General features: G+C 42.8%; 1 protein-coding gene across 3 annotated transcripts; it reads right to left on the reverse strand.

Annotated features, from left to right (window-relative positions):
* Window positions 1-4,237: 4,237 nt before the first annotated feature.
* LOC148116342 (uncharacterized) lies at window positions 4,238-13,480 on the reverse strand. Of its 3 annotated transcripts, none has more exons than XR_015734226.1 (3): window positions 13,301-13,429; window positions 8,470-8,693; window positions 4,238-5,890 (listed from the first exon to the last, which is right to left on the reverse strand). XR_015734226.1 is itself a non-coding variant. In XM_087894048.1 (3 exons), the coding sequence occupies exons 1-3, from the start codon at window positions 13,472-13,474 to the stop codon at window positions 5,741-5,743; spliced, it is 393 nt and encodes a 130-aa protein (XP_087750174.1). In that variant the 5' UTR covers window positions 13,475-13,480; the 3' UTR covers window positions 4,238-5,740. The 3 variants fall into 3 exon arrangements, 1 of the variants encoding a protein (XP_087750174.1); XM_087894048.1 differs by lacking the exon at window positions 8,470-8,693 and adding an exon at window positions 12,314-12,382 and having other exon boundaries at window positions 13,301-13,480; XR_015734225.1 differs by lacking the exon at window positions 8,470-8,693.
* Between the last annotated feature and the right edge of the window lie 120 nt (window positions 13,481-13,600).

Genomic DNA, 13,600 nt, shown 5'->3' on the forward strand with positions numbered 1-13,600 from the left:
CAAAATCTCCATTCCCGCCCCACTCTGGGGCCAGCCAAAGGTGGTATTTGCTGGTTCTCCAAACTACTCAAAATTTCTGCTGCCGGTTCTTTGAACAGCTCAAAATTTCCACTACCGGTTCTCCAGAACCTGCTGGATTTCACCCCTGCTTTAACCCTACTCCTTCTAGCATTGATGATGTTACCTAGTTAGGTTAATGAAATGCCGGCAAAAAAATCAAACAACCCAGCTCAGAGAGCACCAAGGACCCCATACTTCAACCTTGAGCTACAAATATTCTCTTCTATTAGCTGGGTTTCTTTAAAACAATGAATTGCAACAACTATTATAGGTGAATCCAGCATATTGAGTGAATCAGATTAATTGGTGTTCGGCTGTCAGACTGATAAAGAAAACATGAAATGGAGTTGGGAAGATATTCATTATTGTAAGCTGTGAAAGCTTTGGGTTATGGCCACAAAATACTTCCAAAGTTATTACCAAATTGTCATTTTTAATGTGATAGAAGAAAATACATGGTAAAGAAGCCTATTACTTGTAGCTGTTTTTATTTTAATTAAATAAAATGAAATAAAACTGAATTTAATTTTTGTCTTAGAATTGTTCACTATTTCTGGAGTGTAATCTCTATCATGGCATTCAAAGACTAAACATGTTTTCCAGCCTAGGAAAAGTAGATATAAGTAGTCCTTGAATTACGATGACCATCAGAATTTCTAGTGCTAAGCATAGCAATTGTTAAGTGAGTAATGCCCAATTTTGTGGCCTTTTTTGTCACAGTTAAGTAAACCACTGCCGTTGTTAAGTAAATCACAGTCACTAAGTGAATCTGAGTTTGCCTTGTCTTTGCTTGTCCGAAACTGACTAAGAAGGTCACAAATGGTGATTACATAATCTGGGATGTTGCAGCCGTCATAAATACCTGCCGGTTGTAACCATGGGGATACTGCAATGGTCGTAAGTGTGAGAACCAGTCGTAAGTCACTTATTCCAGTGCTGTGTAACTTTGATGACTAAACAAATGATTGTTGAGCCTCGGTGGCACAGTGATTAGAGTGCAGTACTGCAGGCCACTAAGCCTTCCATGTTTCCAAGCAGTGGTGGATTGCCCCCAGTTCAGACAGGTTCTGTCGAACCAGTAGTAAAACCGGTGGGAGGCTCCGCCCACCGACCCTGACATCATCAGAACGCTTCTGGCAATGTGGAGAAGAGCACGCGCGCGCAGCCCCATTGCAAACCAGTAGTAAAGGTAAGTAGAACCCACCCCTGCTTCCGAGGTGGGTAAAATGAGGACCCAGATTGTTGGGGAAAATATGCTGACTCTATAAAACCGCTTAGAGAGGGCTGTAAGGCACTATAAAGCAGTATATAAGTCTAAGTGCTATTACTATTGCAATTGTAAGTCATGGACTACCTGTACTTCTGCTTTAAGAAGACATGGTTGATTTCTCCTTAACTAACCAAATTGTTTTTAATATTGTTTTTCACTATGTCTCCTTTATGAGCTTTCTTTGTAAACCGTCCATAGTCACTTCAGGGGAGAGACGGTCAGTGGTGGTATTAAGCTGGTTCTATCCGGTTCGGACGAATTGGTAGGGGCGACTGCGGGATGCCCCGCCCACCCACGCGGACGTCATAACGTCCCATTTTCTGACGTTTTTGAGTCTCTCCGCATGCGCAGAAGGCCTCGCACATGCGCAGAAGATGGTGCTCGCTCTGCGAGCGAGCGAGCACAGACATTTCCGAACCTGTAGGGAAGGTAAGTGAATACCACCCCTGGAGACGGTGTAAAAATTTGATAAGTATGTCTGGAATATAAATGGCTAAAAAGAGACAGAATCTCACTGAAGTCTGAATCTGAGAAATAAAATAACGGGTGGCACAGACTTCTCTGTCCTTTGCTGTTTTTCTCTCTAGCGTGAAACACGGGGGAGGGACAGGGTGTTTGTGCGGAGACAGACAGGAAATTGCTCCATGCTTCTTTACAGAGAAATCAAAGAGCTGAACAGTTTTTCCACTAGGTGGTGGTGGAAACCTTGTCCAAACCAAACAAACGACTCCTCACTTTGCTCATCTCCTGTGAAAAGAAAAGCTGGAACTCTCCTGCATTCAGCAATGAAATAGTTTTTCCCTGTTTTAGACAACATAAAATGTCCCACGCTCGAATGGAAAAGGGGATCCAGCCTGGAGAAGAAGGAAATACACTTTCACCAAAGGTTAACAGACGTTGGAAGCAGGGGTGGGTTCTACGTTTTTTTACTCCCAGTTCTGTGGGCGTGGCTTATTTTGTGGGCGTGGCTTGATGGCCATGTGACAATTCTTTAGGATTTAGCAGAGGTACTGGTCTACCAGGCTTTTAACTGCTTGCAAAGCTGTACCGGTCTACCCATTTGTTTTTGGAGGCACCGGTCTACCCATTTGTTTTTGGAGGCACCGGTCTACCACCACACTGCCTTTTAACACTGATCAGCTGTAGGGCGGCCCTTTGAAGCCCTGCGGCAAGAGTTTAAACAGTTTTTTTCCTTCTAGCCCATCAGCTGGGACTCGGGAGGCAGCAATAGATTGGGAGTGGGGCCAAATAAAAGGTAAGAATAACGCGGGGGGGGGGGCGGGAGGACCCAGCTCCCAAACAAAGAGAACCGGTTTGGTGACGTCATATCGTCACCGCTACCGGCTTGGCCAAACCGGCCCGAACCGGGAGGAACCCACCACTGGTTGGAAGACATAAAAAATGACTACCACGCTGGCAACGGTGAATCCTGAATAGGATTTACACGTCAGCACAGAATCTGCATTTATACTCACTGTATAAATGAGGGATTGTATCCTTTCCTCAGTGTGATTGTGGAGTCCCACATCAAATTGTCGATCACATTGTTACCAGCTGTAAGTTAAGGGCACATACTGGTCCAGTATCTGATTTTTTTTGTTTTCATATAAACACCGCTGTGCTTCAATGGTTAAATGGCCTAATCTCGTGATGGCGAACCTATGGCACGAGTGCCACTGCTGGCACACAGAGCCCTCTCTGCGGGCACATGAGCTGTTGCCCAGGTCAGCTCCACCGCGCATGCGCACCTCCCACTGGCCAGCTGATATTTGGGATGCGGGGGGAGCAGGGCGCATGCGGGACACACATGCATGCACAGGGGGGTCGCGTGTGTATGCGCAGGGCGGGGGTCGCACACGCATACGCAGGGGTTAGGGGGAGCGCGGGAGTGTGTGGCACGCCCCCTCCCATGACCCATTTTTGGGCCCAGGAGGCTGGAGGGAGGCGTGCTAGGCCCAAAACGGGGGGTGGGGGAGTCGCGCGTGAATGCGTGGAGGGGGCAGTGGGACCCTGGGGGGTCAGCACACAATAAGAAAAAGGTTAGTCATCACTGGCCTAGTCATTGGTATCTAAGGTAGTCCTTGACTTACAACAGTTCATTTAATGACCATTCAAAGTTACAACAGCAGTGAAAAAAATGACATATAGCCATTTTGCACCATTGCAACTTTCACAGCATCCCCATGGTCATGTGATCAAAATCCAGACGCTTGGCAACTGGCTCGTATTTTCGACGGTTGCAGGGTCCAAGGCTCACGTGATCACTTTTTGTATCCTTCTGACAGGCAAAGTCCATGGAGAAGTCAGATTTACTTAACAAGCGTCTTACTAATTAACAACAGCAGTGATTCACTTAACAACTGTCGCAAGAAAGGTCGTAAAATGGGGCAAAGCTCACCAAACAAATGCCTCGCTTTACAACAGAAATTTGGGGTTCAATTATTTAAGAACCATGGGCTTCAACTCCCAGAATTCCCCAACCAATATGTGGAGTTGAAGTCCGCACGTCTTAAAGTTGTCAAGGCTGAGAAACCGAAGTTGCAGTGGCGCTGAAAAAAGTGACTTATGTGACTTATCTAACTTCAGTCACTAAACCAATGGTTGTAAGCCGAGGACTATGTGTAAAACACAGAAATAATTATAATGCAGGTATATAGAGCCTCAAAACCAAACAAACAAAAAGAACAAGAACCTGCAGGCATTTTGAGAACATAAAACGTGAAGGGTATCAATACTCAGGGCTTGCCTATCTTTTACTAGGCATTTTTATGATTAGCCACACTTCGCAGGACAACTGTTTTGTGAAAGTGCCAATAATACGTATTCAGAATTCCAATACGTCCAGTAGCCCAAAGGATTGGAGAGCCTTTTTAAGAGTTATGTTAACTGGTTTCACACTACAGGATATTTGTTTGTTTGTTGTTTGTTTATTAAATTTACATGCTGTCCATCTCACTATCCAAAGCAACTCTGAGCTGCTAAGTCGTAGTATAATTAAACAGGCTTTATTTAATATGCCATAACTGGAAAGTTTAAACAAAGTTTAAACCAGAAACCCTGGTTTACAAACTACAGTAGCACATTCACACAACATACTAAACCAGGGGTTCTCAACTTGTGGTCCGCGAACCCCGGGGGGGTCTGTGATGTCATCACAAGGAGTCCGCGAAGACTTGAAGAAATATTTAAATATTGAGTTAAGTCTTGGGGCTCCATGGCCACACAATGTATTTAAAGAGGGTCCATGCAGGGGTGAAATTTAGCAGGAAATTTTGAATAGTTCAGAGAACCGGCAAATATCACCTCTGGCTGGCTCCAGAGCAGGGTGGGAATGGGGATTTTGCAGTATCCTTCCCACAGGAGTGGGGAGAGAAGGGGGATTTTGCAGTATCCTTCCCCTGCCACGCCCACCGAGCCACACTATGCCCACCAAGCCATGCCCGCAGAACCAGTAGTAAAAAAAAATTGATTTTCACCTCTGGGTCCAGGTGAAGAAAGGGTTGCAAACTACTGTATTAAACCATAAATAAATAAACTTCATTATGGCCTAGAAGTTGTACAAAGTGAGCCACAGATGTGTCCTTTCCCCGTTATCTGGATCTATCTGAGATGATTGTGAACCTTCACACAACTCTCTAAAGGTGGTTTTGAATTCAACATTTACCTATGTAAATACACAGTAGATTGTTCAGTTAAATCAATATCACAAATCCACTCCAACACTGACTCATAAGTTAGCCTCAAAGGTTGAGTTTGCATAACATGCTTTGGCGGTTTGTTTGTTTGTTTTTATTACATTTCAATTTTGTCTTTTTCTCAGAGAGCTCTAGTGAGGCTGGCTTATTTTATTTATTTATTTATCTAGCCTTTTTATGACTCACCCCAATCCAAGAGGAACTGGACCATGTACAAATTCAATCAAAAGAAAACCAAAATAGAAATTGAATCAGATGAATATCAAAGTCACACACTAACATACACACACACACAAGAACAATTATATACCCAGTCACATAAAGTAGTACCATGATGTACCATGAAGTACTAGTTACTGGCTGCTGAAGGCTGAGGTGTTAATTGGTATGGCATTGATATGTGTAACTTTTTAAAGAACAAGTAGCAGTAGCACTTAGACTTCTATACCGCTTCACCGTGCTTTATACAGCCCTCTCTAAGCGGTTCACAGAGTCAGCCTATTGCCCCCCCAACAATCTGGGTCCTCATTTTACCAACCTCGGAAGGATGGAAGGCTGAGTCAACCTTGTAAATAAGAAGCTGGTGCAAACTGAAAAGTTTCAATTGTTTCTGGATGCCCCCAACACCGTTGCAAGACAAGATGGCGACTTTTCATAGCACGGCATGTTGATCAGATGCAGGGCTGGCTCCACCATTGTGCTCCTCCAGCTGGAACTATAGCGCTGTGGGCTTCCCTTCACCGTCCCAGCCTCCCTGAATTTCCCAGGCATAGGATGACAAAGGGAAAGCTACAGAGCCAAGCAGGGTAGTAGTTGGGTATCCTTCAGGGTCATAATTCAAAGGAATCGGATCCCACTGGAAGATCTGTGTCAAGAAGAAAAGAGAAACGGGGAATGAGTGCTCACAGAAAAGAGAGTGGGAAAAGCAGTGGGGTAATTAAGGACGTAGAAGATAAGGAAAAAGAGTTTTCCAGATCCTGTGTATTAGGGGGGAAAAAAGGAGAAAAATCAGCACATTTAATCCATACAATTACAGATAGTTCTCGATTTATGACCATAATTGAGCCCAAAACTTCTGTTGCTAAGCGAGACATTTGTTAAGTGAGCTTTGCCCCATTTTATAACCTTTTTTTGCCACAGTCGCTAAGCAAATCACTGCAATTGATAAGTTAGTAACACAGTTGTGAAGTGAATCTGGCTACCCCATTGACTTTGCTTGTCCGATGGTCAAAGAAGGTGATTTATGTAACATCTTGTAACACCTCTCCTACGCGAGCTGCACTGGCTCCCGGTGGTCTTCCAGGTGCGATTCAAGGTGTTAGTTATCACCTTTAAAGCGCTCCATGGCTTAGGACCTGGGTACCTACGAGACCGTCTTTTGCCACCAATAGCCTCCCACCGACCAGTTCGTTCTCACAGGGAGGGACTACTCGGTACCGTCAGTCAAATTATGCTGACTGGCGACTCCCAGGGGGAGGGCCTTCTCTGTGAGGGCTCCAAACCTTTGGAATGAACTGCCCCCTGAGATACGAAATAACCCTGATCTCCGTGCTTTCCGCCGTGCCCTCAAAACCCTGATGTTCCAACAAGCGGGGCTAAACATATGAACATGTGAATGTTTTTAAAATGTTATCTAATTTTAGGTTCTATTTAATTGGGCCAAACTATGTTATAATAATAATTTTAATTAGCAATTTTATGATATTTGTGTATCTATATTTTTCTTGACTGTACACCGCCTTGAGTCCTACGGGAGAAAGGCGGTATAGAAATATAAGAAAGAAAGAAAGAAAGAAAGGAAGGAAGGAAGGAAGGAAGGAAGGAAGAAAGAAAGAAAGAAAGAAAGAAAGAAAGAAAGAAAGAAAGAAAGAAAGAAAGAAAGAAAGAAAGAAAGAAGGTGATTTATGCAACCGTCATAAATATGAACCAATTACCAAGCATCTCAATTTTTATTGTGATCATGGGGATGTGGCCACTGTTGTAAGTGTGAAAAATGGTTATAAGTTGCTTTTTTTAATACCATTGTAACTTTGAACGGTCCCGAAGTGAATTGTTGTAAGAGCAGGAGTACTTATAACGTAACGCCTGCAGTGATTCACTTAACAACTATGGCAAAAAAAGGTCATAAAGTGAACCAAAGGTAACTTAGCAACATACATTTTGGGCTCAATTGTAGTCGAGGACTACCTGTATGTCTGTTTTGTGAGTTAGTTATATGACGCCTTGCTCTTCTTTTCCATTAGATCTTTTTTTTTCCCGATGTTTGCCTATGATAGCTCTTTATATATTGGTTTTCTTGCGGTTAGCTAGCTGGTATTATGTATTTAAGATGGGCAGCCATACAACTTTTCTAAATAAACAAGACATACAGAGAAGAACTTGGCATGGGTGAGCACAGTCTGCAGGAGTTCGACATCCTCATTTTGTTGAAAGTGGCAAAGGACAATGTTTGCTAAATAAACACAAATTCTAATGTAGGAAGTTCGATGCAATGCAAATGGCACCTTTCCCCCGTGTAAGAGCATTAGAACAGAACTGGGCCAGAGAAGATTGTATATCTTCTTACAGGTAATCCTTGATTTATGACCACAATTGGGACCTGAACCTCCATCACTGAGTCATGCCCAATTTTATGACCTTAATCTTACATGATTTTGTGACCTTGATCTTAGCTTACATTTATGACCCTTACAGACAATCGTGATCTGAGATGTTCTGACTTCCGAAAAGCGAAGTCAACTGGGGACCCCGGATTCATTTAACGACCACAGAATTCGCTTAACATGTGCGGCAATTTGCTTGATGGTGGTAGCAAAAATGATAAATAAAATCTAGTCCAGCCATAGGATGATTTGTTTATCAACCACACTACTTAGCGACCAAAATTCCAGTCGCAATTGTGGTCATAAATCGAGTATGAGCTATATTAGTCCCATCAACAAATATATTACAGTATTGTTAGATTAATTTCTTTATGCCCTTGCTAAGAATTTCCTGAGTGGAATTTGCCTTTTTTCACAACTGCTACAGACTGAGACTACCTTTTCATGCAATTATTCTCCACTTTCCCAAGATCTCTTTCCCTGTTAGATCCACCTATGTTCATAAGCCAGGATGGAAAAACAGCTAAGAATGGAAAGTGTCAAGCCTCTGTTCCTCCACTAAGTGCATCCAATGATTCTGGATCAATTACTATCCATTAACCCAACTTAATTCATTGGCTTATTATGGGGAGGGCAATACAATTAGGGGAGACAATCTCAACCTCCCTGATAAGGGCTTCCAGAGTCAGCATACAGAGGCCATATAAATTTGTTTAATAAAATAAATAAACCATAAAACAATTAGTAAACCATAGTAAACGTGCCACATTAAGGATTTTCGCCCCCAGCTGTAGCATTTTACTCCGTTTGCATTTCGTTCCACACACTGAACTACATTTACCTCATGAATGTTCATCGCAGGCCTTCCAGACCCATTTTTAAAAAGAGCCTTTTTAAAGTTTTGCGGTGCCCCCTTTAATCTCCCCAAATGCTTTGTGGCATCTCTTTTCTTCTCCTGCAGATCAAAGGTCCTGTTGCTTCTCTCCCAGGAGCCATCCGAGGGCTGCCCCCCTCGTGCTCGGCTTTCATCCTGAGCTACGATAATGTCTGTGAGAATTCGGTGACCTTGCCAAGGAAGGAAAGATAAAGGGATTGTAGGCTAGGTGCTGCTAATGCTGTTTTACAAACATGTGACCTGAGACGCCGGAGATCCTAAGCTTTCTTTTTTATTCCCCCTGTTCATTAAGCTGCCAGTCCACGTTTGGCTGAAAGCATTTGCTTCAAGGTGACCAACAGTGCCTGAATCTTTTAAAGCCCAAAGGGCCATCGGAATAAAATGTTAGTGAGTTCCATATTTGCAGTAAACCTCTTTCGTGCCTGCCAAATGCAGAAAAAGATGTTAAATATATTCATATATTGTTGCAGAATACATTATGGCGAAGAAGGTAACAGTAACAGTAACGGAAGGGACCTTGGAGGTCATCTAGTCCAACCCCCTGCTCACGCAGGAGATCTATACTAGGGACTCGAACTGCCAAACTGCCGACCTTTCTGATCGACAAGCTCAGCGTCTTAGCCACTGAGCCACCTAGCCAGGCTACCTCTTGTGTCATTTCTATCCACTACAGAATTTTTGATAAGGAACCACAAGTAGTTCTCAACTTACAAAAATTCATTTAGTGACCGTTCAAAGTTACAACGGCACTGAAAAAAGTGACTTATGACCAGTTTTCACATTTAGGACCGTTACACCATCTCTGTGGTCATGTGATTTACATTCAGATGCTTGGCAACTGACTCACATTTGTGACGGTTGCAGTGTCCCAGAGTCCTGTGATCCCCTTTTGTGACCTTCTGAGGAGCAAAGTTAATGGGGAAACCAGATTCACGTAACAACCATGTTACTAATTTAAGAACTGGAGTGATCCACTTAACAAATGCGGTGAGAAAAGTCATAAAATGGGGCAAAACTCACTTAACAAATTTCTCATTCAGCAGCATAAATTTTGGGCTCAGTTGTGGTCGTAAGTTGAGGACCAGCTGTAGATTGTCTGGGTGCTCAGAACTTTAATTTTTTCTAGCATGTAGAATTTTAGCCTCTTTTCTCCAGCCCCTTTTTAACTAAAGCTATATATGTGCTTGTAGATGTTCTGTGGATATATTTTCATAACATGCTTCCCTGTGGATTGATTAACCATGATTGATGAAACTATTTATTTATTTATTCATTCATTCATTCATTCATTTATTTATTTACTTATTTATTTTATTAAATTTGTATACTGCCCTTCTCCTGCTGGACTCAGGGCGGTGCACAGCCAAAATAAAAAACATCCCAATACAAAATTTAAAATTTGTTAAAAGAATTACACACTTTGGCCCAAAATTTAAAACATCCCAACTAAAACCCATAGACAATTAAAATCTAACATCTCAAAAAGGGGGTGGGGGGTTACACTAACTAACCCAATTTTCTGGATTTATGTAACACATTAACTGATCATAAGATCTGCACTTGGCTAATTGGTGGCTCAGTTTGTAGGGAGCCCATAAACAGTGTTTGTCTATAAAAGAGCCTCTCTCTTTTTCTATCTAGTCTGCACCGAGACGTTAATAGACAATATAATTAATATAATTGAGACTGGACATAAACAGAAAAGAGGACTGGAAAAATGCAGCCAGATACAGACTGATTTCAAGAGATGGAAGGAATGTTGCTTGATAGGTCCTAAGAAAAGATTGGACAACTATTTGCCTGAAATAGTAGAATAGAGTAGAGTAGAGTAGAGTAGAGTAGAATAGAATAGAATAGAATAGAATAGAATAGAATAGAATAGAATAGAATAGAATAGAATAGAATAGAATAGAATAGAATAGAATTCTTTATTGGCCAAGTATGATTGGACACAGAAGGAATTTGTCTGGGTGCAAATGCTCTCAGTGTACATAAAAGAAAAGATACATTTGTCAAGAGTCATAAGGTACAACACTTAACGATAGTCAAAGGGAAACAGTATAGAAACTTTGGGACTGGATTAGAATCATGCAAAAGTCTCTCTACTTCTCACAGCACTTGACCTGGTTTTCAGGAAGACGGAAACCAAAAAGGGTGCGTGAACATGTGACTAGAAACTAGACATTCTCAGGGGACTTTGCAATGCAAAGGTCTTCTCTGGTGTCTTAATCATCACAGACGGTGGCAGCATTTAGCCAAAGGTGATTGATTACCTTGAAAAAGATACACAGGGTTGGACATAAAATCTGGATGCTAGATTGCAGTATTGTATAAGGAAATGCCAGGAACTAAGCTGGAGTGGGAAATCAAAAGAGCATTTTGGGAAAAGTGTCGGCCCTATTAGGTAGAGCAGACCAGGAAATCAACTCCACAAGAAGGCTACAATTACTTTCATTGAGATTGGCTATCAGAAACCGAATCTTGCAAGTCTGATTGTACTATACTTTCTCCTCTTTGTTAAAGTGAATTAGAGAGGTATTTGCCTGAGTTGCTTCTGAATGTTACCTGGCTGTTAGGGACATGTTTTGCCCTTCATTGCTTTGGTAATGGAGCTTGCGTAGTTCCATCCAGTTTGTCTTTCTTATTCTCTCCAAAAAGGCAATGGCAGCCAAAGGACCCCAGATGGATGCATGTGTCCATCGAGTAAGGAGACAAAGCGTGCTGAGCTGATTAATGTCCAGCAGTAAGGAGACCCAAGTCAGTCCCTCAATTATTAACGTTCCCTGGAGGACTTGGGTCAGTCTCTCTCTCTCAGCCCAAGAGCAGGGGTGAAATGCTCCCGGTTTGGACCGGATTGGCCGATCCGGTAGCGATGGCGGCGGGTGGTTCGGAGAACCGGTAGCAAAAATCCCTGCCCGCCCCCCACCCCACCATGCCCAGCTGAGCCGCACGATCATCAGAGGCTTTTTTTTTTACTTTTAAAAGCATTTTTTCTACAACCTCATGAAAAAATGCTTTTAAAAGTTAAAAAAAAAAGCCTCTGATGATCGCGTGGCTCAGCTGGGATCATCAGAGGCTTTTCAAAGCATTTTGTTCTGCAACCTCTTGGTTGAAGAGGTGGTAAAAAAATGCTTTGAAAAGTCTCTGACGATCCCAGCTGAGTTCCCTGATCAGCAGAGAGGCATTTTTTTAAAGAGCTTCTCTGACGATCCCAGCTGAGTTCCTGATCGGCAGAGAGGCTTTTCAAAGCATTAGAAAAAATGCTTTGAAGTTAAAAAAAAAAAAAAAAAGTTGGCCATGCCCACCCAGTCACATTACCTCCACCACCAGGTCATGCCAACAGAACTGGTAGTAACAGATTTTACATTTCACCCCTGCCCAAGAGCCAGAGTGGTGAAGGACCAGGTCTAAGAATAAGAAAGATCTTTGCTCTTCAACCCTGGGAGTCTTTGGGCCTGCTATTCACAGTTTAGTCTACCTAGCAGTTTAGCCTATTTAGCCTTTTAGTCTGATGAAAAGAAGGACTAGGGGAGACATGACAGTATTGTTTCAATATTTGAGGGGCTCCTACAACCACGAGGGGGGTCAAACTATTTTTCAAAGCACCCAAAAGGCAAAACAAGAAACAATGGTTGGAAACTAATCAAGGAGAGAAAGAAGCTAGAACAAGAGCATAGCGCTGGGGTGGGGGGGCGTGGGCGGGCCCACATGCAGGTCGTCCCTACCGATTCGCCTGAACTGGTCCAAACCAGCTGAATACCACCACTGGATGTACCGATCTTTCTCTTACCTGCAGACCAGATAAAGGGGGTTCCTTGGGGTTCAACAGCTGATGGGAGGCCAATGGGATGCTTGAGACCTGCAGCCACAGGAAACAAGTCCCACCCACCATCTGTCAAGTCCCAAGAATCAACATGCAGATGCTACTTAAGAGAAGTTTCCTTTATTGTTCTTCATCTACAGACAGAATCTTCACAGACTAAAGCAAGCGTTTTGCATAACTACAGCTATACTCAAACTATTTTCCAAAGCATCAGAAGGCAAGACAAGAAACAATAGTTGGAAACTAACCAAGGAGAGAAACAAGCTAGAACTAAGGAGAAATTTCCTAATCGTGAGAGCAATAACCGACGGAATAGCTTGCCTTCAGAAGCTGTGGGTGCTCCATCACTAAAGGCTTTCAAAAAGAGACCGGACCTCCATTTGTCTGAATTTTTTTTTTTTTTATTTATATGCCGCCCTTCTCCGGAGACTCAGGGCGGCTTACAATGCGTTAATCTTTTGTATATTTTATACAAAGTCAGCTTATTGCCCCCACAACTGGGTCCTCATTTCACCTACCTTAGAAAGGATGGAAGGCTGAGTCAACCTTGAGCCTTGGAGAGATTCAAACCAGCAGAAATTGCAGGCAGCTGTGTTAATAACAGGGTGCACTAAACCACTGTACTATCAAGGCTCTTGATATAGGGTCTCCTGCTCAAGCAAGGGGGTTGGACTAGAAGACCTCAGAAGACCAACTCTATTACTCTATGTTCTAGCAGGGTCACTATTAAGTGAGATAAAAATAGAAGACAATTTCCATGTAAGCCACACTGGAGGAAAGGCAGGCTGTTCATCTAACAAATAAATTAAGAAGTAATCACCCAGGAGCACAAACAAAGAAGGTGGTACAATTTCTTTGTTTACACACCACAGAAAATGTTGGGCTTCTCAGTGGCTCCCTTCTGCTTCTTCATTCTAAACCTAAGGGCAGTGTCCCTGATGAGGAACAGCTTACCACTTTTACCAATCCTCTGAATTCAAGGCAAGTTCCTCCTGGCAACATCTGGGCACACTTCTTCTCCGCCTTGGATGCTTGGAGCTCCCTTCCCCTCTTGCTCTCTTGCTCTTCTTCCTTCGGAACGGTGGGAGTCGGATTCGTGTGTGATCCTTTTATACCATTGCCCTTCATATGACGAGCACGTGAAAATCCCAAGTGATGGAAGGAGTAGCAGTTGGGGAGAACTTTTTTTTTTTTTTAATTCCACTTAAGAGGATTTAATTCAGGGTGGGTTTGGTGCTGAGGTTTTTTGGGTTT

Source organism: Pantherophis guttatus, chromosome 1 (assembly GCF_059756535.1).
Source record: "Pantherophis guttatus breed Tessera chromosome 1, ASM5975653v1, whole genome shotgun sequence".
Classification (NCBI taxonomy): domain Eukaryota; kingdom Metazoa; phylum Chordata; class Lepidosauria; order Squamata; family Colubridae; genus Pantherophis; species Pantherophis guttatus.

Excerpts from the sequence above, each read along its gene's own strand:
- LOC148116342 (XM_087894048.1), bottom strand. The coding sequence starts at position 13,474 with ATGAAGGGCAATGGTATAAAAGGATCACACACGAATCCGACTCCCACC. Across the intron at positions 12,383-13,300 it reads TCAGAGGATTGGTAAAAGTG|GTCTCAAGCATCCCATTGGC; the intron begins GTAAGCTGTTCC and ends CTGTGGCTGCAG. Across the intron at positions 5,891-12,313 it reads CCCCTTTATCTGGTCTGCAG|ATCTTCCAGTGGGATCCGAT; the intron begins GTAAGAGAAAGA and ends TTCTTGACACAG.